Source organism: Mixophyes fleayi, chromosome 5 (assembly GCF_038048845.1).
Source record: "Mixophyes fleayi isolate aMixFle1 chromosome 5, aMixFle1.hap1, whole genome shotgun sequence".
In the NCBI taxonomy this organism is placed as follows: domain Eukaryota; kingdom Metazoa; phylum Chordata; class Amphibia; order Anura; family Limnodynastidae; genus Mixophyes; species Mixophyes fleayi.
This window is the reverse complement of record NC_134406.1, coordinates 29007724-29032464: the sequence shown is the minus strand read 5'-3', so window position 1 is coordinate 29032464 and position 24741 is coordinate 29007724. Positions and strand designations below refer to the sequence as shown.

Below are 24741 nucleotides of genomic sequence, written 5' to 3'. Positions count from 1 at the left end.
GGGAGGATTTTAGGGCTCTGTCCCGCTGTTCTGCCCGGGGACATGTTTGTCCCATGGGTGGGAGTGTTAGGAGAAAGGAGATAGCTAATAGGCAGCCTATGCCCCTTCTCCCACCCCCCTGACTGACATGATAGGAGAGATGAACATGCCATTAGTGTACTGTGCCTGTGCTGGCATGGCCCCGTCCCTCCCCTGTGCCACCTCTCTGGCAGTAAGGAGATGCAAGTGTCAGAATCAAGTCTGGATCTGCGGAATTTATGCAAGCAGACTGCTAGAAGTGCAAGTCAGCAGGAGGCCCATGTCATAAATTTAGATCGATAAAGAAAGAAATGTGTCGACGGAGATGATTTTATTATGTTGGTAACGATGATATGGACCAACAGTGTGTATCACTAGGAAAATATACAAGTGGTTATTAAAATTCTTTTAATGTTTATTAAATGCAAACATTTGAAAGCAAAGTGTTTGAATATATCCATATGAATATTGCAAGTGAGGGATTCAGGACATAAACTATACTGTAATCTTATTGTTATTAAAAACATTAAAAAGAATATTCACCGGAAGTATCATTGTGTGTTATTATTGTTTTCAGTTGCAAGATCAAACACACATTCAAACACATCTGAACCTGGCTTACAATCCCCCTGTTATCATGGGCCTTGCCTATTGTTATGCTGTGCAGCAATACTAGAGACATGATCAGATATCTCTGTACATGTTACAGCAAAACAACTATGGTGCCCGATAATCATACCGCCAAAATCATGCTGGACATGTTGGTAGATGGTTGGAATTGATCCAGCCAACCGGCTCATGAGGCAAATGGTCAGATCACATTCAATTTAGCCATCCTCCCCAGTAAGTTAAATTAGACTATGATCCTGTAGCTCAGCTCTCATCCTGAATGACAGGATCGTAACTTCCTAGAGTCAAATAGGCATTTCCTTGGTTAACACGAGGGGCTAGATTTACTCAACTGCGGGTTTGAAAACGTGGAAATGTCTATAGCAACCAATCAGATTCTAGTTATCATTTAGTTAGTGCATTCTACAAAATGACAGCTAGAATCTGTTTGCTTGCTATAGGCAGCATCTCCACTTTTTAAAACCTGCAATTTAGAAATAATACCCCCAGGTCTTTTATACATAACTATTGGTATCTAGTAATAGGATAAGCTGGGCACCAGGAAGAAGGAAGAAGACCGTAGAGTAGTTAGACAGACAGAGAGCACAACATCAGACAAAACTGTATAGCAAATTACATGGACAAAATATGGTCCATTTGCGGACAAATGGTCAAAAGAAGGCTGAGTTCACAAAAGGTCCATGGCAAGGACCCCTGTACACAAGATAGCACAATAGCCAGTGTACTGTAAAGGATGCATAGTCAGGATTGTCAGCAAAATCATAATGTTCCTATAGATCAGAATCTTTGGGAATCCCACCTTACATTGAGAAAGTTTAATATTCATTCTCACATTTACTTATTAGTTTTACAATGATGTATAAGGAGTAAATATACTAAAGGGCATTAAACCTAATGTGCAAGCTTTTCTAAAATGAACAGTCCCCTTGTACTGTTTACAAATACTGTAATATATATATATATATATATATATATATATATATATATATATATATATATATATATATATATATAACTGTTCCCATGACCATGACAGCAGATAAGATCCTTGGCACTGGATTTAGGCTTGTTATCAGCCTGTAACTCTTCCGAAGCTACTTTTCCCTTTTTTTCACCCATGTTAGGTTCTGAAAGACCTGTTGCAAAAGAAGACATGCTTCCTCCATGAATACAGCCTTATCTGGAATAACTTACATTTTGATAAGCTCCTAAAACATTTACATATTTATTGGTGAACTTTAATAGCAGCTCTTTAATTTAAAATGACTTGAATTTTAGGTTTAGTGGCCCTTTAATGATATCAGCGACATTCAGTAAAAAGCAATTTGCTCCTGGTGGCTACCAAAGTAATTTAGTCTAAAGGACATTATATCAATAAATGAACGTTTTATCTCTATACTGTGCCTTTACCTATTCCTACTAATAAAAAAAATAAACAAATAGCAAGAACAAAAAACATAATCTAAATCCAATTATTCTGCTCTATAAAATGGTTTATTTAGTATTTGACAAATGGCTTCTAGACAAATTGTGTTTTCTAATATAATCCCATTACTCTTCTTTTCACTACACTGATAAAAAAATCTACTTTATAAAATAATTTCGACCCAATCATAAATTGCACTAGTGTGAGTGTCATCATTCATGTTAATATTCTGAGTTTCAGGGGGATATTTTGGCATCTTTTCAAAACAAAGCGTAATCTTTTTATTCTTTATCTTAAATGAAGGAAAATTATTAGAGATTTTGGAGCAGCATTTTGTAATGAGAATTTCTGGTGATAGATCGACCGAACAAAACAATTGAGCTGTATGAGTTTGATGATATATTGGTGGAATATATCTTCTGAATACTGTTTGATTTTGATATATAGCTCCAAAGACTCAGAAACAAAAATCATGTGACAGCATAGAACACGAATGTTTTCTTTGTTACATATTATAGATGTGCAGTGAATATAAGTCCGATTTTGCCTTTTCATATTGTGTTGACTACCTGTCAGACGGATGATCAAGCCTTTATTTTGCCACTTTGCCAATTTATTGTACCAGTTGCCATTGCTCAACGGTTGCATAGATCAATATCCTCTATTGAAGAACAATGTTTGTAGACTGTGACTTTGTTGCATTCGGTGAAATGTGAGATAGGTAAGCCAGAGAGTGTGTATTGCAGTCAAGCTCATTGCATATGGTGACTGCTGTTGGATATGTGTTTATAGTTTGGTTGTCATATTCTTGCATAGTCTTGTGTTCAGACCTAATTTTGCATTTGTTTTCAAAACTGATTACACACAAGTAGAGAAATGTTCAAAACTGCAAAATAGTCCCCCTCATTCTGTATTCGGTCCTGAAATTTTGCATATTCAGCTGTCGGAATTTGGTTTTAAGTGTCCCAAGTCCTACCTCATCCACTCTACACAGAATAGAGGTCTTCATAATACCAGCTATTTTTTTCCACTCATCCAACCCCTACACATTGAGTGGACAGGATTAGGCAACATGTAACCAACACCACATCTATACAGAGTAGTGATGTGAGCCTCTGATCAAACCAGTGTGGGACGATTACGATGTGAAATATACGGAATATATAATGAAATCCTCTTGGTTGAAAGTGGAATTATCCTTTCCTTAATGAGAGCACCATTCTGGAGGGCTACATTGAGCATCTACTGTTCAGTGTAACCCTACACATTAGATTTTTTTTATAAGGATTTACATTTTTAACGCAGTGTATTTGTAAACCAGAAATCCCACACAGAAGTTTTTAAAAGCACCAGTTAAGCATTTCTCTTATCTGTCCTTCTACATATTATTATCTCCTTTTAAAAACCTCTCTGGAGGTTACAAAATTTGGCTGCCAACAACACAAAAACAGACAGACAGCTCTCAGCGCGTCATGTGAAGGCAGAGGGGAAGATTAAAGAGGAAATTTGTACAGCACACAGAGCAGATAGAGCTCAAAGGGGAGTTTCAAAGCTTCTCTGCTCACTAATTCATGTTCCATGTGACTGTTTAATAATTATTTTTGCACAGTGTTCACTACAGAAAAAGCAGGGAAGGTGCTACAGTTAAGTTGCAAATATACTCATAAAAATGAGGTAGATACAAGTACATTTACAGAGGAGAAAGTCCTAACAGAGCTCTCAAAACTGAAAGTGGATAAATCAATGGTGCCAGATGAGATACATCCAAGGATTCTAAAAGAGCTTAAGGGGGTGCTGGTAACACCATTAACAGAATTATCCAATCAGTCACTAGCTGCAGGAGTAATTCCAGAGGACTGTAAAAAAGCAAATGTAGTCCCACTGCACAAAAGTGGAAGCAAGGAAGAGGCAACTACAGACCAGTGAGTCTTACATCAGTAGTAGGGAAACTGATAGAAACACTCTGAAAAGAGTTGTAGAATATCTCAAATCCAGTGATTTACAGGATCCCAAACAGCATGGATTTACTGGGGGGAGATCGTGACTTTTTTGACTGGATGACTAAAGTAATAGATCAAGTGGGGCCGTAGATGTAGCTTATCTAGACTTTAGTAAGGCTTTTCAAACTGTCCCACATCGCAGACTGTAAAATAAACTTGAAAGCTTGGGATTGGATTCTAAGACGGTTGAATGGATAAGATCTTGGTTACAAGATAGAAAACAGAGATTTATAGTATAACCGAGTGCATTTACAGGAGGGAAAGGTTTCCAGTGGAGTAACCCCAAGGATCTATATTTGGACCAGTAGACACACCAAGAGGGGCAAAACAAATGATTGATGATTTAGGTAGACTAGAGGAATGGTCAAGAGAGTGGCAACTACAGTTTAATGCTAAAAAATGAAAAATCATTCACTTGTGTCTAAAAAAACCAAAGACTAAATATAGTATCAATGGCATAATAATGGTAATTGATAATAATTGGTAATAATAATAATAAATTAGTTGCATAACTAATTAAGAGAAAAGAGATCTAGGAGTCACTATTACAGGTGACTTAAAGGCAGGTAAGGAATGTAGCAAAGCAATGAGGAAGGCCAGTCAGATGCTTGGTTGCATAGGGAGAGGAATCAGTAGCAGAAGGATGGAAGTAATAATGTCACTGTATAGATCATTGGTACGGCCTCATCTAGAATATTGTGTTCAGTTCTGGAGGCCATATCTCCAGAAGAGACTGTATAAAGAAGGGCAACTAAAATGGTGCATGGCCTACAGCACAAAAACTTACACAGAGAGACTCAAGATCTTAATATGTATAGTTTGGAGCTGAAAGGGGAAAGGGGGGACATGATAGAAACTTTCAAATATATCAGGGGTTTGAACAAGGTACAGAAGACAAACATTCTTCAAAAGAAGAGAAGTATTAGAACACGAGGACATGCACTGACACTGGAGGGAAGTAGGTTCAGAGGAAATATGAGGAAAAACTACTTCACAGAAAGGGTAGTGGATAAGTGGAATAACCTCCCATCAGAGGTGGTAGAGGCTAATACAGTAGAGCAATTTAAATATGCTTGGGATAGACATAAGAATAGCCTTATAAAGAAGAAATGATCAAATAAGGTTTAATGTACCATCGTTTAATTTAAAAAAAATAAGCAGACTAGATGGACCAAGCGGTTCTTTTCCGCCGTCAAATTCTATGTTTCTGTGACATGTTCCCTTTAGAACCATTGCAGGAAGGATACCAGCTGGTGATTTGCTTTTATGGGGCAAATGGATGCAATTCTCAATTACTGTTGCAGGTCAATTTATATCAAGTTAAGATAATAATCATAGACATACACGAACACGATACACAACATCAATCATTCCATAGCAATGTTTACAGTGAACTTCTATGAGCATAATGTGACTGCTTTAATTGACATAACGTTGATTTAATGTAACATATGTGCAGAACTGTTTGTTGCATAATTAGTATTTGCTTTTGTTCTCATTAGGATTGTAGATCCCTAGTTACATCTTGATTGCTTTCCAGTTTTCTAGGTTGTACTAAATGTTACCTGGCAAACACAAAGCTTAATATTATACTTTTCTTCCCATCAAAAGGCAGATGCCACACATTGTACAAAGCCTGGCTCCTTGTTAAATGTTCCCCTTCTGTTACCCGCTAACAGGGGTTCACTACAAACACACCACGCGGAGTGCAACATGCGGTGTTTCTATCTGACACACAATACTCATTTTGCACCAAATGCAATTGGTAGTATATGTCCAAGTCGATATAAAGATTTTACTACACTGAGTTGTTCTTCAAGACAGGAATTAAACCTTAAAAACATTGGACATAATTTACAACTCTCTGGAGACTTAGGGGGTGGGAGCCAGAAGACAAATCTCTACAGAACTTTAAATGTCACATTTAAGTCCATCCTCCCACTTTCTTTTTTTCTCTTAAGATACTATACCGCTCACCTTCGCCTCGTTTATGGCTTACATTGATCATGAGAGTGAAGGGGCATGAGAGATTTGTTTATTACACGTCACTTTGGGGTGTGCGGAACTTTTTATTACATTGCTCTGAGTGCACCTCCAAATATGTCTCACCGCCTTTCCATCAAAGTGCGATAAACGGGTCCCATTAGAAGATAATTTTGCACAAGCTAAGAGCTGACAGATAGTCTGATTTAAGCTAGTGCAAAGTAGTTGTTTGCTACTCTACGCGTTTTTCCAAAAATGCTGTAGCACAGCCCTTATCTTGGCGGAATGTCCAGACTTGCTGATAATTGATAGGCCAGGGTGTACCTAGGTCAACAGGTAGTCTATGCCACAAAGCCTCTAAGTAAAGCAAAGCTTTTACATGCTTTCATAAGAAAAAGGTCCAACCAGAACAACGGGATATAAAATCCTTCACTCAGACATATCCCACTCCGTACTGTACAGCTTGTCTGTTTTGTCTGTTTTTGTCTATTTTGACATTAATTAAATCTAACCCCAAATTGCAACACAGTGAGGATCAACAAGAAAATGGATCTGCAAAGGAGGCTAACTCTCCTCAACAATGCTCAATATAGAACATGCCAAATGTGTCACTCAAGTTCTACAGTCTACTGCATTTGTTTTGAAAATATATATGGTTTAAAACCTTTTATAAAATACAGTAGTTCCTTATTTAAAAATACTGTAGTTATTTATTTACCAACCTGTAATGATCCCACAGTTGCACCGTTCATATAAGTCCAAAATGTCAGCTTGCACTTGGGTCCAGTATGGGAAATAAGAGGAGTCATGATGTAAGCTGTATGACCAAATTCTCCATTGGAACTGTCTGCATATAAATACCAGCCTTCTTCTGTAGATCTGTAAATGCAATGTTGTATAGTCAGCAATGCAGATATTTTTTATTTGCATGGTCAAGCTGTTGCATTGAATATTATCATCATCATCACCATTTATTTATATAGCGCCACTGATTCCGCAGCGTTGTACAGAGAACTCATTCACATCAGTCCCTGCCCCATGGGAGCTTACAGTCTAAATTCACCAACACACACACACCGAGATAGACTAAGGTCAATTTAATAGCAGTCATTTAACCTACTAGTAGGTTTTTGGAGTGTGGGAGGAAACCAAAGCACCCGGAGGAAACCCAAGCAAACATGAATACATCTGCTGGCATTCAGACTCGCTGCTTTTTCTGCTGACTCTGGTGACTGTGGAAGACACAATGTCACATTGCAGCAGAAGCCTGAGCTCGGACCAATGCTCTTGAAACTATACGAACTGTTAAAAACTCCTTATGTTCTGAAGTTTTTTAAAATTTTTATTGTAACTAAAGTAAAAACTGCATGTTTTTGGCAACTCCCCCCCCCCCCACTCTACGTATTAGTATCAGTGAAAACAAAGGAGGAACTGCTGCTATCACCAGTAAGAATTGAATATAAAGAAGCCTATAAGAGAGAGGAGATGAACACTTGCTTATATTACTGCCGGTACGTAATTTATCTGTGTGTTACGGGTGATTTTTTTTATAACACTAGAGTGCTAAGTTGGATCTAATTTATCACTTGAAGATGTTTATTGTGGTGAAGTTTCACGGTTATATTAATATATTCTTGTGAAAGAAAGCTTTCTGGTACGAAGACACTCTGTGTGTTTGGTTTGTGCATGGGTGGTTTTAGAAAACAATAATGCACTATTGTTATTTTCTCCTCTCTTTTTTCTTTCCATTCCTTTAACCCATCAATGTGCTTGAATACACGGAGCTGAGACCTGTATACAAAGTATCGGATTACCATGATTTACAGATGAGCTGTTCATGATCTTATATATAAATAAGGTTACAAGTCACAAGCGTTACACCTTTGGTCCTTTTATATTTTTCTACACTTACACTTTCTTACACTGAAATTTAAAGTTGATCTAGGACATGCCCTACCCCAACTATTAATCTGCCATCACATTTTAAATTTACCCCCCTCCCCCCCCCCCCTCCAATGCAGCATGGTTTTGCCCAGGTGCAAAGTTACTCATTTTTGTTTGCTTTCCTTTCCTTAATGAATCAGGCTCAAAAAACTAAAACTTGTACTAACTTGTGCATAAAACATAAGTACAAATAATATATAATGTTTCCCTATATTTAAGTTGATTTAAGTTAGTTAAGACTTCAAAACACCTTTGAATTGATGTTCCAGCACCACATAAAGAAGATAATTGTACATTCTGCACCCTTTCCTTGGTAGCTAAATTTTAGCATCCATCAAAAACCTGATTGGGAAATGTGTTTAATTGTTTTCTGTGTCTGTTACGTGGGGCTAAGGTTGCTCTGGTACTTGCAGTATGACATTGATCTACAGATGTGTTTTCCTTGAGGACCACGCTATAAATAAATGAGGGGATGTTTTGTATTGGCAGGCGTATTCTTATTGGCAGTATTCATTATAGACATGTTGACATCTAAGCACGTGCCAGATTACCCCAAAATACTGAATGCTGATTGCTCATTAGGGAAATGAAACTAAATTACTTCAAGTGATCTACAACCCTGACAGTCTACTGACTGAAGCCATTAATTACTGAGCTCATTGACTAGAACAGCAGTAAAAGAAGTTAAAAGTGAATCATTTAAATACGTTTTAGTGATAGGTACATAAGAGGTTTTATTCTTCACCATAAAACTGCAGGGGGAGGAAATTACACACAGAGCAAAGACAATAGATAGGTTTGTTATGTAAATATTTTTAAACAGGGGTATTTCATACTTGCCAGCTGCTATCTTCTACCCTTCAGGAGATCCCAGAGTAAGGTGAAGGGCAAGTTTGGAGGGGGAGTGGCCTCACGGATTGCATCAATTTGGCCCTGATCCCCACAATGCAATGCTGCAATCACTGCATTTTGTCACAGCAGGGAGGAGACAAAGGACATGGCTTGCAATGAATGGCGCCACGGAGGCCACCATCCCACCCACTTCACTAGGAAGTGTCAGGGCCATCTTAGCGCACGGGCATGCAGGGCAGTTGCCCGGGGGCCCCACGAGCATAGGGGCTCCATAGGCTTGACAACTTTTCAGTAAATGATTTGGGAGATTTATTCATAACCTTCAAACCCTCTTTATTAAAACATTTAGGTGGACTATTCACCTCAGTCATGCGCACTATTATCGTAGCAATGATAATAGTGCGCGGATCGTGTTACTCTCACGAGTAACATGATCAATTGACTGCATAAATACAGTATCCCCCCTTACAATCTGCCCAGATTAGCTCCACACACCACGGAAGCACAGAGTCTAACATTTGCACCAGGGACCTCAGCAAAGAAGTCTGATCTTTGCTGGTTGCAAGACACAGGTCACAGATCTCTGGATGGGTACCAGACGAGATTGACAGGAGAAAAGAATGATATCCGACAAGAGGAAACCAGAATAGGAAAAACAGGATTAGCTCAGAAGTGTACCAGATTACAGGAGCACATGAGCAGGAGCCCGACAGAGGAGGCCATCGCTGTGCATCGGACTACGGTAAGTAAACTGGAGGGTCCGACACATGACTGAGGTATTGGCATAAGGAATAAAGTTTTCCAGATTGCCTCTTACAAGGTCTCTGAAACGCTTAACAGGAACAGAGACCATTGTTAACCCGGCTCAGGATCAATCCTGATAGTAATTCTTCAATTGTTCTGCTCGTTAACTGCCTGGACTGACTTTTCTTTAACGCAAATAAAAAGCCTGCACTTGATCTATGTGCCATTACTGTTTCTTTGGTTAGCCCTCTCCGATCCCAACCATATAGTGGGTACAATAAAATTATGAGAAACTGACTTTATATCAATCTAATAATACAATATTATTTACCAAATAACTCCATATTATAATATATTTTTCATATATATTGTAAAATATATGCACTATATAAAATATATTAATTTGAAAATTATAATGGTACTCTTATTTCTGGATACATGAGGGCTTTACATACCCCAGTCCAAAAGTACTGGCAATGCACAGATGTGAATTGTACAGTGACAAAAAGTCACCTTAATTTTAATACCTTGTTATTTAATTTGCATTTTCCAGTTAATGGCTGTGAATGATAGAGGCAACTTTAATTTCCAAGGAGAGTTAGATTGGACAAGCAAAAGTATAAAAAAAGTTCAACTGCACTAAAAAGTATCAAAATGATGAGGATAAAAATATTACAATAAAAAATTCTGTTTGAATGAAAAAAAAGAAAAGAAATGTATTGATGTGCTGGGGACTATAGCTGGTTTAGAGATCAGTTCCAGAAAATAACATGGACAATATCAGACAAAATCAAGTTTATAATAAAATGCATCTCTATTGAGGCAATTTCAGAGAATAGCTGGAAGAGAGAGGCTCATTTTGATCTTAAGCGTCTTTGTCACTGGATAAGGATGGAACACTCAGCTTGTTTTATGCCGTCTGCTATACTGTAATTTGGGAAAGTGACATAAGGAGGAAATAAGACACACTTTAACATGCATATTATAATAATATAGCATATTTGTCTCCTCTTCTCTGGTACATTTCTTTGGATCACAAAAAGTATGTCGGGGAACGCAAACTGAAAGATTAACATAACTCTTTTACTGTGCGTAACACTGATATATCCATCTTTCGTTTTACATTTTGTGCTGCATAGAATCTGAAGTTTGTTAAAAACACAGACAATGGGGGTCATCTACTAAGCAAGTGGAAAGGTACAGCAACCGATTATGAGCCCATGTGTAAGTTAGACAATAAAAGTTAATAATCCATTGTGATCATTTACAGCAATTTTGCCTTTTGTTAGTACATAATCCCCGGTATCTGACTGGGTTACACAGAACAGGTCAAAAAATGGCAAACATACTTATCATCATCATCATCATTTATTTTATATAGCGCCACTGATTCCGCAGTGCTGTACAGAGAACTCATTCACATCAGTCCCTGCCCCATTGGGGCTTACAGTCTAAATTCCCTAACATACACACACACACACACACACACACACACACACACACACAGAGACTGGGGTCAATTTTTGATAGCAGCCAATTAACCTACTAGTATGTTTTTGGAGTGTGGGAGGAAACCGGAGCACCCGGAGGAAACCCACGCAAACACAGAGAGAACATACTAACTCCACACTGATAAGGCCATGGTCGGGAATTGAACTCATGACCCCAGTGCTGTGAGGCAGAAGTGCTAACCACTGAGCCACCGTGCTGCCCATAATACCCCTCTGCGAAAACTGGGACACTTTAAGCCTAGGACACTTTAAGCCTCTCTTCAAGTAACCAAATTTCCTGGCCCTCACGCTGACCTATAACAAGTCTCCCATAACTTTTGTTTCAGTTGATCTTTCCATGTAGATTGTAAGCTCATACAAGCAAAGTGATCATTCCTATTGACTCTCCAAGTCTCCGTGTTTTGTTATAATGTGTTGGTAATGGTTATTTTGACTTTTTTTATATATTGATAAGTTGATATTACAAGATTCCAGCCAGAAAAGCAGTGATACATAGAGGTAGCAGGCAAAAATAAGAAATACCAATATAATGGGACTTAATAGGGCATTTGTCCCCATGTGCAGCCAGTACGGTCTGTATGTACCGTGACATTAGCAATATCTGTAGCTGTGCAGGAGGGAAGCAGCACTCTGCTTCCAAAAAAAGATCTCATTTACTAATGTTGAAGAAAAAATATCATGATCATCCCAGAATAACCGCTAGATGTGTGATTGTGTTTAGATCTGGGCCATGACACGTGGATAACATCGTGCACTGAACCATTGGGCGACTCATCCTGCAAGATGTCACAATCCCAGAGTATGCTCTTACACTCTCCCTTGCCCTTTGCTGTTGACGATTTTCCCTCCGAGTTCCAAGCTGACATCACCCCGTAGATGATTGCGTGTGAAACATTAGTAGTTTGAGCTGTCTTGGCCACTGAAGCTCCTGCTAAATGCTCCCACCAATCACAATCTTTTAAAGTCACCAAGGGCTACCCATGCTAGCCACAATTATAGGAAACCCGGGCAGTCTTGAATTTTTATACATGACCCTGACCACGCTGAGACTTTATTTGCTAAATGAATGCCTAGGCCACACCTGCATGGTAGCCTGGTGTCCCCCATTTAAGCGGGTGTTGACATTTATTTAGAACGCTACCCAGGTGTGGAACAGTGCGCCGCTCAGCAGAGCTCTCCACGCTGCACTCTTGAGCGGAATGTGGGAGGCTCAGGGGGAGCGACCCGGCATTTCTGAGCCCCCTTCAACTCCAGGCACCATAGACCCCCTGCACCCCAACACATAAGCCCCTGTTAAGACCTTTAACAGTTATTGGTAAACAAAGGTTTTCTGTTACACAGAAAGTGCTTCAAAGCGCATGCAGTATTCTGCACAGCAAAAAGGGCTCGGAACTGCTTTCTATATAGAATGGGAAATAGGATTTTTCCATTCAATGCTTTGTCATTACAGGAGCCTAAGAAATCTGCAGTTTTCTGGATGGAAAAATATGCCATTCAAATCCACATGTGTGACTCCGGACCTACTCTGCACAGTGTTGTGGGAGAACTTGGCACTGTACGCATGCAAAAAAATAATAGTAACAAAGATTAAACGAATATTAAGACAATACTCTGACAATGTATCCACTGTATAAACATAATGTGCATGGATGAGGCTTTTCCTTGTTATTACATTTAGGGGAAACCGAAAGATCTTTTTTTTTTTTTTCTTTAATCCTGAGGTGACGCCTGAAATCTTACAAATTCCTCCCGAGCTTCTCTTTGTACACAGTGTGGTTTCTTTAGCTCTGCAGCTCTGCAGAATTTCACACAGTCTCATCTTTCCCAGAGGTGCCGCTTGATGCATGTCCAAAATCTTATTTACATTTTACAGAATGTGCTGCCTACGTGTTTCAGTTCCCTCCTTGGCAAATTGTATTTCTTTTTTCTTTTCAGGCTTCACAGTGCTGGTTTCCTTTGGTGTTTCCTTGGCGAGCTCGCACGTCACCTACAGACAATGTACAAGGCTACGTTCCAGTGCGCTCAAGAGGAGCTCACTGCTATAAAAACCACACGCGTTTTACAACAATAGCTATAGTTAAATATGAATAACAAGCACATGAATGATTTCACAAACATACAGTCATATGTTGCTATTATATTGTTAATGCAGGGAGCATACTCTACAATAGAGGCACTTCATAAAAATGATGAATGTAATGTTTCTTCATACGATCCGGCATAAAAATCATATCATCGACATTCACCTAAGCTTGTTTCTACTTTGCAAACATCAACCAGCGCTTCAGTTCCACTTTGCCCATTTAAGACAATTTATACATATTGTTATTTTTTTTTGAGCACTTTCTTTCCCAGAAAACCAGGTGCAATTGCATAGTATTATTAAATTCAATGGAAGCCATTATTTTCTACTGTGAATCAATTGAAGTCAATGGAGCCATTACTTCTATTGTGAACCTTACAGTCATTTAAGTAGATGTAACCATTACTTTCTATGGTGAATCTACAGTCAGTGAAGCCAATTAAGTAATTGTCTATGTAGCAAGGAAAGGAATAGCCATTCTTAGTGTTCCTTATTTTTTACTTTTTCATTTAATTTTTTTTTTGTCACTGTCATATTTTTAATCATTTTTTGGCCAATGATTTTTCTTTTTGTGGATAATGCCTCCTAATTTTTGCTTTTTGGGCACTTTTTGTGTATGTCACTGCTTTACACCAATGGGGAAGTAAAGGAATCTACTTAGCCCACTGAGGATTTTAGTGATTTAAATAAAAAATATTTTTAATGTGTTTTTTAAATAGGTAAAATGATGATGTTGGTTTTAGGTGTGGTAAGTAAGCAGTTAAGAGAATTCAAAGTGAAATTCACTCTTTTGATTCTTTGTAAATAGGCCCAATTGTCTCACATTACCTTTTAGTAGACATGACACACTATTTTTTTGGGTGTCTTAAAACCCCCATCTCTCTGGATTTGCATCCATCGGTCACCTCTGTGATATTTAATTAAATGTCGCACCATCATATAGGGCCTGATTCATTAAGGGACGTATACAACAATTTTGTGTATACAATCTGTAAAATCACTTTGTGCATGTCCAGAACCGTTTGATTAATCTTCGAGTGCAAAGGACACTTACTACGGCCTACGATCAATGTACAGTAAGGGCGTGCCAATCTCAGGCGCAAGCAGCAGTGTCCGATTCATGCTCTGGGCTTCTCCCAGTTACTTGTTTTTCAGCCGTATCTCTTGCTCCAGCTACAGATCTAGTTTAAGTGCCGATTACTAGTGAAGGCGGCTGTGTATTATTATTATTACCATTTATTTATATAGCGCCACTAATTCTGCAGCGCTGTACAGAGAACTCACTCACATCAGTCCCTGCTCCATTGGAGCTTACAGTCTAAATTCCCTAACACACACACAGACAGACAGACATACATACAGACACACACACACACACACAGACTACGGTCAATTTGTTAGCAGCCAATTAACCTACTAGTATGTTTTTGGAGTGTGGGAGGAAACCGGAGCACCCGGAGGAAACCCACACAAACACGGGGAGAACATACAAAATCCAGACAGATAAGGCCATGGTCGGGAATTGAACTCATGACTCCAGTGCTGTAAGGCAGAAGTGCTAACCGCTAAGCCACCGTGCATGATATTAAATGTGTTTGGAATCAGGAGTAGCTGTAAAAAAGTATTTTAAGTACAGTAGACATTCATAACATACTAATATGTATTTCGTGAAAAAAATCAACACTTTTTTATCTTTTAATGTTTTATCAGTAATGACAATATTTTTTTTTATTTATTTTTTTCCTGTGCGTTCTTTTGTGATTTTAGATTACACATATGTATTGGACGTATCCTATAGTGTCTTGTTTAGTACAGCAGAGCAGATCTACACCCGTGTTCATCAACACATGTATCTTTACATCCGCTCATTGTTGAGTTCGGACATATATAAAACAAACGCACATTGCGCTCAGCATGCCTTGATGACCCCAGACCATAATGTCTCATATGATTTGTACAAGGAGCAATCATTATTTAGCAGATGGGATAAAAATTCTGATAATTATTTTTTATGATTTTTGGCTACTATTGTGGTTGAAAATGTAATGGATTTCAACAAGCAAAACTATAAATTCAATTATTTAAATGTAAATATACAAGCACAAAGCAAAATCAGTTTTCCTCCCTTTTTCCTCCCTTTACTTACCTTTTCCTTTTCTTCTCTTTTCTTTCTTGGTCCTCTCTGCTCCACTCAGACTGAATGCCGAGCGTGACATGATAACGTCATGGAGCAGAGAGGAGGGACGCCGACGCCGCGATCACGTGAGTATGTTTTGGGTTTTTTTTAACTATCCTGCTCCCCCCACCAAAGACCGAGCCCCCGCAAAAAAAAAACCCAAAAAAAAACCGACAAGATAAAAAATGTAGTTTTGATAGAAAAAAAACTAAAAAAAAAATGAGTACCTGCTCCCCCCCTCTCGGTGGCCCTGGGTACAAGAGCATGTGTTGAGCAATGTATCACACTCAGATAAATATAATGGGGTATGGAATTGTACCCAGGAATCTAGCACCACTGTGATATAGAAAAGTGACCATATTACACTAAAATAATTGTAGTTTAGAGCAAGCAAAATAGGCTTCAATGTGCCACCCATATAATAAAGGTTTATGAATAATACTATATGATTAGCAGGAGTTCATGTAATCAATTTTAAAAAATGCTGATCTGCTCAGTTTATATACACATGGAGGATTTTCAGCTGGACCAGGTCTTTATTAACTTTTATACTGAATATGTTATCTTATTAACTAGCGAACACTTGGTCTTTTGAAGTCTCTCTCACACACTATTCATTCTTTGGCCAAGCCGTCACAGTTACTTCTAGTCATTGTCTCCTAGTTCTAGGAAGGAATTATATTAAAGCTGCATATTATAAATCAGATTGATACAATCTGCCTACATCAGAACACTATTTGCATATTTGGTCATTGAGCCAAGAACAGAAAATTAAAATGCTTAAACCAATATATGAGAGGGGAAGGTAAACTTTTATTTCCATCTCACCCATCCCAAGACAAGAATGTAATCAAAAAGAAATTGCTTATAATTTACTAAATCTCCTAGAAGCTAATGGTAACTGAAAATAAATGCATCTTTAATAATATTCCAATTTGTTAACATTATGTTAAACACATGGCAAATGTATTCCAGTGTTCTTCGAATTTAATATATTTCCAAAATGTGTAATAACTTTGCATAATGAAGTAGTGGAAAATATGTTGTAAAGCATCACTTAACTTATGCATTGGTATAATTTTTTTTAAAAAAAGGATGCATTATATTTTATATAAGATGAGAACATGTGACCCGGTGCACATATATTTGTGAATATTAAATTATACAACAATGTATGTCATTTGTTTGGCCTGCTAGGTGCAAATGAATAAGGTTCATTTAACACCAGGCAAAAGAGCAAATCAACAGCATAAATACGTAATTTGTGACATAATGCAGATACGTTTGTGAAATTTGACCCATTTTTATGTAAAGTGCATCCAGGGCCGTCTTTCCCATTGGGCACAATGGGCAGGTGCCCGGGGGCCCTGCAGCCCAGGGGGGCCCGTCGGAGGAAGCAAAAAAAACCCAAAAAACTGGAAAAAAAAAAGACAATACTTACCTTGCGATCGGCTGGCGATCCGGCTCCCTCCATAGTCTCTTCCTCCGTACGGCGCTCGCAGTGCATGTCGGGAGTGACGTCATCACGCCCGCCCGACATCCATTGCGGAGCGCGACGGAGGAGGAGACCATGGAGGGAGCCGGATCGCCAGCCGATCGCAAGGTAAGTATTGTCTTTTTTTTTTCCAGTTTTTTGGGTTTTTTTGCTGCCTCCGACGGGCCCCCCTGGGCTGCAGGGCCCATATATATATATATAATCATTTTTTTAATTTTTTTGTATATATAGGGGCCCCGCTGCACTGGTGTGCCCGGGGGCCCAGGATGTTCTTAAGAGGGCCCCCTGAGTGCATCGATTTGTGTGTGAAGATTATGGCATCTGTGAGGTTGCAAAACATTGTAACATCGGATAAAAGGAGCTGGATCAGCAGCATTTCCTGCTGCGTTTCATTTACGTGTTTGATTGCGCCTACTTTTGTACCGACGTGTCAAGACTAAAATTTGGTTTGCGAGATGAAATTATTTAAAAGTGAATAAGAAATAGAGAGAGTGTATTTACTGCAGCGCTTGCTGTGCCCAGTGAAAGACCGCTACGTCTCAGCATTAACACACAGATAAGGCTCCAGCGCTGTCATCAGGGTCTGGACCAAGTGAATGTGTGAAGATTCAATTTGGTCCAAAGAGAGGTCGGCACGGCGAGCTCTGATTGGCTCACAGTGGGGGCCTTTGATTGGACCTAAGAGAATCTTCACAGTTTGAATTCGGGTGCTGTTGACAATCCAGGCTTGCCGCATCATTGCCCCACCGCCTTGCAATGGCTTACATTTAGCCTGTGTGTGCATTTTATTCAGGCTAAGAGCCTGGAGGCATGGTTAGAGTCCGGCTGAAAGCCTGTGGCCTCAGGAGTACTAACAAGAGAAGATATAACCGCACTAGGTAATAATATAATACATCCCCTTATTAAAATATTATCATCCAATTATATTCAATGTTTCAGTATTATTTATTAATTGGAGGGTGCACATGAACACATGTTAAATTGCTGAAAGACCAAAGAAAAGAAGTGTATACCAAGGCACTCCAGGATGTATTGCAAAAATATAATTATTCAAATTTTATTGATATACATTAAAAAATGATAGTAACAACCTGGTGTGATTAAAAGTAGCGAAATAAGGTTAAAAACAAACATATTGTGTATATTGTGCTGACATTACAAGGGATATAAAATTACAGTGTAACACTGCAACTGTTTCATTGTCTCATTAATAAAGTATAATAAAGCCTTTATTTGTACAAAAATATTGATTCCACTCTTTAGGTTCGTTACAAATTTTGTTGTCCATATAAAATGATCAAAGTCCTTGTCAAATTATACAGGAATACCTCCAATATGAGAGTCTTTAGCTTCCTAGTTAATAAGTAGAAAATAGACTCAAATCTCTTCTATAAGGGAGGCACAGTATATATTAATATAATATAGATTAAGGACTATAGACAAGATTAGCGCTGAGCTCCATTTAGTAATGATTCTAAATAGATAGGCATTGACTGCATGTTTAATATCACATGCCCTTATAGAGAGCAGTTAGATGAATAGCTGTTGTCTGTTTTTATAGCTCTGATACTTATATATAAGATCTGTAACAGGTGCTGACGCGCGTTTCGCTTAGTTACTTTCTCAAGGCAAGCCGAAGATCTGTTATTTATGCTCAAAGGACACACCCCCATCATAACGTCATTGGAAGAGGACCGATCAGATGGCAGAGATGTTAAAGTAATTGGCAGTTGTGACTAGCCAATGATATTCACATCTGTCCTAAGTCCCGCCCCTCTTGATTTCTGATAGGTTCATCTCAAATAATACATGATCGGGACAAGAGAAAATTAGATATATTATATCGGAATGTCTGCATCTACTAGATCTATATAGAGGGGGAAGAAGGAGTGCTAATCTTATCCCATAATCAATTATGCATATCAGAAAAAAGAGAGTGGAGACACATCTAGAACCAGGGATATAATTCTAGAACTCTAATTCAATCTATATTATATATGTAAAAATGAATAAGGTAATACTGAAGAGGAGAATCAATTCAAAATATATTAATTGAAAAATTGGTTATTATTTTGTTTATTCTAAGAATAATAATTAATGTGTTGTATAAATAATCTATTCTCTAAATCTCCTAGTGTCCCCAAATCAATTTAGTATATAAAAATATAATAAGGTGCAAATAAAATCGAAATATAAAAATACAACATAATAAAGGTCAGTGATAATCATATAAAGTGATTGATGAAAGTGTAGTTTCTTATACTAAATAAATTTGTGTAAAAAAATGAATAAAAGTGATAAATAATAATAAAATAAATTATTAAGTGCAACAAATAAAAAATAAAAAATAAATGTGCATCTGGGAATAGTGGATGTAAAGATAAATGTACATCTTACATTTTAATAACCTTTTAGTATTCATATATGTGACTATTATAAGAGGGGCATATGTGATTGGAAATCACATAACTCCAATAACAATATCGTCATCTGATAAGACAAAAAATCCTTTTTGGAAAGGATAAATATATTACTTTCAATAATATCAGGTGTAACAATGAAGTTGTGTCTGGGATCTCCAGTGAGAGGTTGGTATTTCTCCACAAGTCGGCGCGTCAAGTGAGAAAGGATCCGCGCACTGTGCAAATAAAGGGGTAGAGAGGCTCTCCAATGTGTGTGTTGTATTTGTAGCTAATAATTATCTTATCTTAATAATTATGTTATTTTATTGTGGCAGCACAGTGGCTCAGTGGTTAGCACTTCTGCCTCACAGCGCTGGGGTCATGAGTACAATTCCCGACCATGGCCTTATCTGTGTGGAGTTTGTATGTTCTCCCCATGTTTGCGTGGGTTTCCTCTGGGTGCTCTGGTTTCCTCCCACACTCCAAAACATACTAGCAGGTTAATTGGCTGCTATCAAAATTAACCCTAGTCTCTCTATGTCTGTAAGCTTCAATGGGGCAGGGACTGATGTGAGTGAGTTCTCTGTACAGCGCTATATAAATAAATGCTGATGATGATGATCTAAAGCACATATAATAGGTTGTGAATGGCTTTTAGCAGTTTTATTCAACAGCCTACTTTAGGAAGCTTGGTGTATTTACAAAAAATAATCTCTCTATATGAAATAAAATATTAAAATAAACATGTAATGACATAACAACAGTTGTGATGGATTATATATATGTTAATACAACTATAACTTGCTTCAAATAAAGTCCCTTCTATTTAGAAAAAAAATCTTTAAATCCTTTTTAGATCCTCAGATGGCTAGTTTATTGTTTATTGTATTGTACGTGCTCTCCTGCAAGTTTTACTTAACAGATAACATTTCTTTGTCTATTTTTTCTGTCACTTTTTTCTATAATCAGACAACACTCCTGAGCTCTCAGCATTGGTTACAATTGTACCTAAAGAGCAACTGTGTGTCATGACCCTGGATAACGAAATAACTCTGCCTGATTATAGAAATAAATGACCATACAGCACACATGGAAAAGAAAGACAATAGCAGTGTATCTAGTAAGAGTTACAGTGAGGCAAACCAATGCATGAAAGCCATACGAAAGTATAAAACACATATAATACTTGTACTACATCAGGTAGTAAGTTGGAAGCAGGATGAATATTGTGTCATATAGAAAGAAGACAGTCAGTGATGAGGGTGGTTTGAAGCTCCACCAATACAAAACTACATTCCTTCCATATACACTTTTAACATGGTGAATACACTTACGTGGTATGGTCATTAAGAGGCCTGTGACTCTCTTCTCCCGGATGAATAGTGATTCCTTGACCAACTCCCCACTGGAAGCCTGTGTCTCGACGAAACGAAGATACCCCCGGCTGAAACCACCGACATGTGGTCGCATTTTCAAAGCTACAGTGTTCTGGAACTTAAAAAGCAGGTTTCAGTTAATCTCATTTAATAGTTATACATTGCCTTGTTGTTTCACAATACCTACACAAACACCAATCCTCACAGGGTGTCATCAGTTCACAGATCTAGAACTTCACAGAGGTATAACTTGAAGGCATAATATGTAGGCTAAATACAAGGGTAAATACAAGGCTAATTGTACCCGTGTTGCATGTCGGACAGTACATGAGAAAATATTGTATTCTATATTTGAATGAAAACTATTCCGATAGTTTGAGAGTACCAGGGCCCGATTGTGGCAGGGTAAAAAAAAGCTGTTGTCTAGGTCTCTTTTGGTTGTAAGCCCTCAAGAACAGGACCCTCTCTACCATTTGTCTCATGTTTGCACCTCCTTTGTCTCTATTTGTTTGCCTTTATGTGCTACTATGTGTAGTATGATGTGTAACTGACTGTCTGACTCTGCTGAGTCTTGTGGCACCTTACAAATAAAGTATGGTGATAAAGTCTACTGGTACAACCCTCCAACTGGGGTCCAACTGGGGTCCGAGTAAAGAACGGGAAAGAGACCGGGGTATTGAGTGATCTATCTCTTCCAGTTCCTGATATGCTACAAGATGTTCTTAAAGTTGGTGGCACTCTAGACATTGAGTGAATGTAGCCTGGACCAGTGATTAGGCTTATGCTTCCCTAACCAATACCACCATTCTACATTATTTTTAATTACAAAAACAGGTGGTTAAAAGTAAAACCATAAACAAAATCAACACTAAACCATTTTCATGCACCTTAACAGTGTTGCCATAGGCCCATGTTTAGTTTTCCTATATGGTAAATACATTCCTGGATAGGAAATGACCTCATTAGACGTGCGGATCACACACAAAGAATAGTGCAAAGATCCATTGGGAGAGGATACCAGAAAACATGCAAAGAGCTATCATGCTGGATATTTGGGACATAGATTTATCGAAATAAGTGAAAAGGAAAAGAGGAGGTGTTTCCTATTGCAAACAATAAGATGCTTTTATTTTCTAGAATGCACTAGATAAATGATAGCTGGAACCTGATTGGTTGTTATGGGCAACACCTCCACTTTTCCATTTCACTAGTATTGATAAATCTACTCCATGGTCTCTTATCCTATTCTAGTCTTCAAGGTAGACTTGAAGACAGTTTTATACCGGGGTATGGGTGATGGAACTTTCCACATTTGATTACTAAAAAACAATGTAAATGTGCAAACATTTTTATAACCAGAGCAAAGCCTGTTTTGCAGCATGATAGACCATGGAGTAGATTTGTGGGTCCTTTCATTTTTTTTACCTGGCAACAACTATCACCGGTAAGGAGGGCAACACCTACTTTTGCCGGAGATAAAACTTTTCTCTAATTAATAAATAGGCCCCTTTAGCTCTATATTTGGGAAATTTTATTGGCATTTCTTGCACAAGAGATCCCTCTTTGCTAAAAAATTTAGGAAGGCAGGAATTTAAATTATGTAGCATACAAAATGTCACCACAGAATATATCTTGTCTGTATCAGACAGGACTAAAGTCAGCTGTACGGTAGGCGATACATGGACTGTTTTTATGTTGTACTCACCACAGTGGGCTTCATCAGAGCCATCTAAACAATCCTCTCTGAAATTACACAACATTGTCCTTGGTATGCATTGTCCGCTTGACCTACAGACATGTTCATTCGCTGTGCAGTTATGGAAGGGAAGCGTAGCCACAGTAGAGGTTTGCAGTGGAATTGGTGCCCAAGTTGGTAAAGTGCCTAAAGACAGATGTAGTCACATTCTGTGTTATTTAATAAAACAAACTAACACAACACAACAAGCAATGAAACATTCAGAGTAATTTGTAGCATGTTTGGAGGTTTTCAGTTCTCTGGAGGTAAGATTAGATTTGAGGAAAAGTCATGGATTACAGGACGCCTTATCTCCATGTGCAATCATGCATTTCTGACACTTACATTAACCGTCTAACTATGAGTTGGTATGTAATGTATAGTTACTATTTATGTGATAAAAGGTCAGCTACTGACACTGTCAGATAGAAGAACTTGGTCGCTAGGCGATCAATGTTATTTGCAGGACTGAACTTATTATTTCTCACTCTTCAGTCTGGAGAAAGGATATTGCTTAATCACTAGTTCCTGTGATTTATTGGCACTCATATTCCCATTAGCTAATTAGTTAAACAGAAATAAAAAAAAAATTTAAAAATATTTTATATGATATAGAATATGATGAGCTACAATGCCTTTCCTTTTCATTAGAGATGCTCGGGCTCTGTTTTCTGAAAACCGAACCCACCCAAACTAAGGGGATCCGAGTAGGCTCGCGAGCCGGCTAGGTACTTTTGCGCGTCCTCGGATCTGAATTGAGGAAAAACGTCATTGTTGCGTTGTTGGATCTCGGATCGGGTTTTGGATTCCATAAGTATCTCCCTCCTCAGGGGATCCAGCGCCATTGCTCACACAGAAACAGGGGTAGCATTGTTCTTGTCACTCTCCATTCTCCAGTGACATTGCTCAGTGCCATTGCTCATACAGTAACAGGGGTAGCAGTGTTCTTGTCACTCTCCATTCTCCAGTGACATTGCTCAGTGCCACTGCTCACACAGAAACAGGAGGGGTAGCAGTGTTCTTGTCACTCTCCATTCTCCAGTGACATTGCTCAGTGCCATTGCTCATACAGTAACAGGGATAGCAGTGTTCTTGTCACTCTCCATTTTTCAGTGCCATTGCTCAGTGCCACTGCTCACACAGAAACAGGGATAGCAGTGTTCTTTCCCTCTCCATTCTCCAGTGACATTGCTCAGTGCCATTGCTCATACAGAAACAGGGGTAGCAGTGTTCTTGTCACTCTCCAGTCTCCAGTGCCATTGCTCACACAGAAACAGGGATAGCAGTGTTCTTTCACTCTCCATTCTCCAGTGACATTGCTCAGTACCATTGCTCATACAGAAACAGGGGTAGCAGTGTTCTTGTCACTCTCCAGTCTCTAGTACCATTGCTCAGTGCCGTTGCTCACACAGAAACATGGGTAGCAGTGTTCTTGTCACTCTCCAGTATCCAGTGCCATTGCTCAGTGCCATTGCTCATACAGAAACAGGAGGGGTAGCAGTGTTCTTGTCACTTAACAAAAATTGACTGGAAATGACTGAAAATTAATGTTATTGAGGTTAATAATAATGTAGAAACAAAAAGAGCCAAATTATGTTATTTTATAAAAAAAAAACAGGCATCCAAAACCAAAACACACGTGGGCGGTTTTACCAAAACCAAAACCAAAGCAGAAAGTTAATCCAGATCCAAAGCCAAAACACGGGGGTCATTGAACATCTCTACTTTCCATAGCTGTCAGAATAGCCCTGTGTCCTCAGAAGATATTTTTAGTTTTAGTTATACCCTGTGAACAGCATGGCAGAATGAAGCCTGTGCCACCAAAATCAGCGATCCCCACCCAGTTAGAAGCATTAGTCTATGCTATATATACATACCTCGAACCTGTCCCTATTTTGGCGGGACGCCACGATTAGTGGCCACAAAGGGTGCTGGGCTTAATGGGAAAGTGGGTGGGGTTTTGTCCAAATATGACTGATTTGTGGACAGAGATTGAGCGTGACTGAGCAGAGTTTGGGGGGGCTTATTTTGTCCCGCATTGGGGATTGTGAATGTTGCGAGCTACGTATCTATGCCTCTTTACTGTCCAGGTCCTAAGGCACTGTACTGCAATCCCGACAGACAGGACTTTTGTCCATACTGGCGTGTTACTGTTGGAAGGCCTATGCCCTGCTCACTGTTGTGTACAGATGAAGGGTGCTGCAATGCAAGGGTGTTGTTTGTGAGAGGGGGTTGGGACTGGCCCGATGTGATGCAAGCACACCCCCAGCATGACGTGACCACATCCTTTGTCAGAGGGGTGTGGTTATGCCCTGACATAACCACACCCTGAGGGGTGTGGTTTTCAGTTGTGGGTGGAGTTCAAT

The 24741-nt window shown here is 38.7% G+C and overlaps 1 protein-coding gene across 1 annotated transcript in view; it reads right to left on the bottom strand.

Annotated features, from left to right (window-relative positions):
- The window catches only part of MALRD1 (MAM and LDL receptor class A domain containing 1), a 334428-nt gene that overhangs the window by 156029 nt on the left and 153658 nt on the right, over positions 1–24741 (bottom strand). The window contains exons 19-21 of the mRNA XM_075211472.1: positions 22346–22522; positions 20599–20758; positions 6780–6936 (exon numbers count right to left, since the gene is read on the bottom strand). Of these exons, the coding sequence (XP_075067573.1) occupies positions 6780–6936; positions 20599–20758; positions 22346–22522 (494 nt within the window). The remainder of the gene's footprint in view (positions 1–6779; positions 6937–20598; positions 20759–22345; positions 22523–24741) is intronic.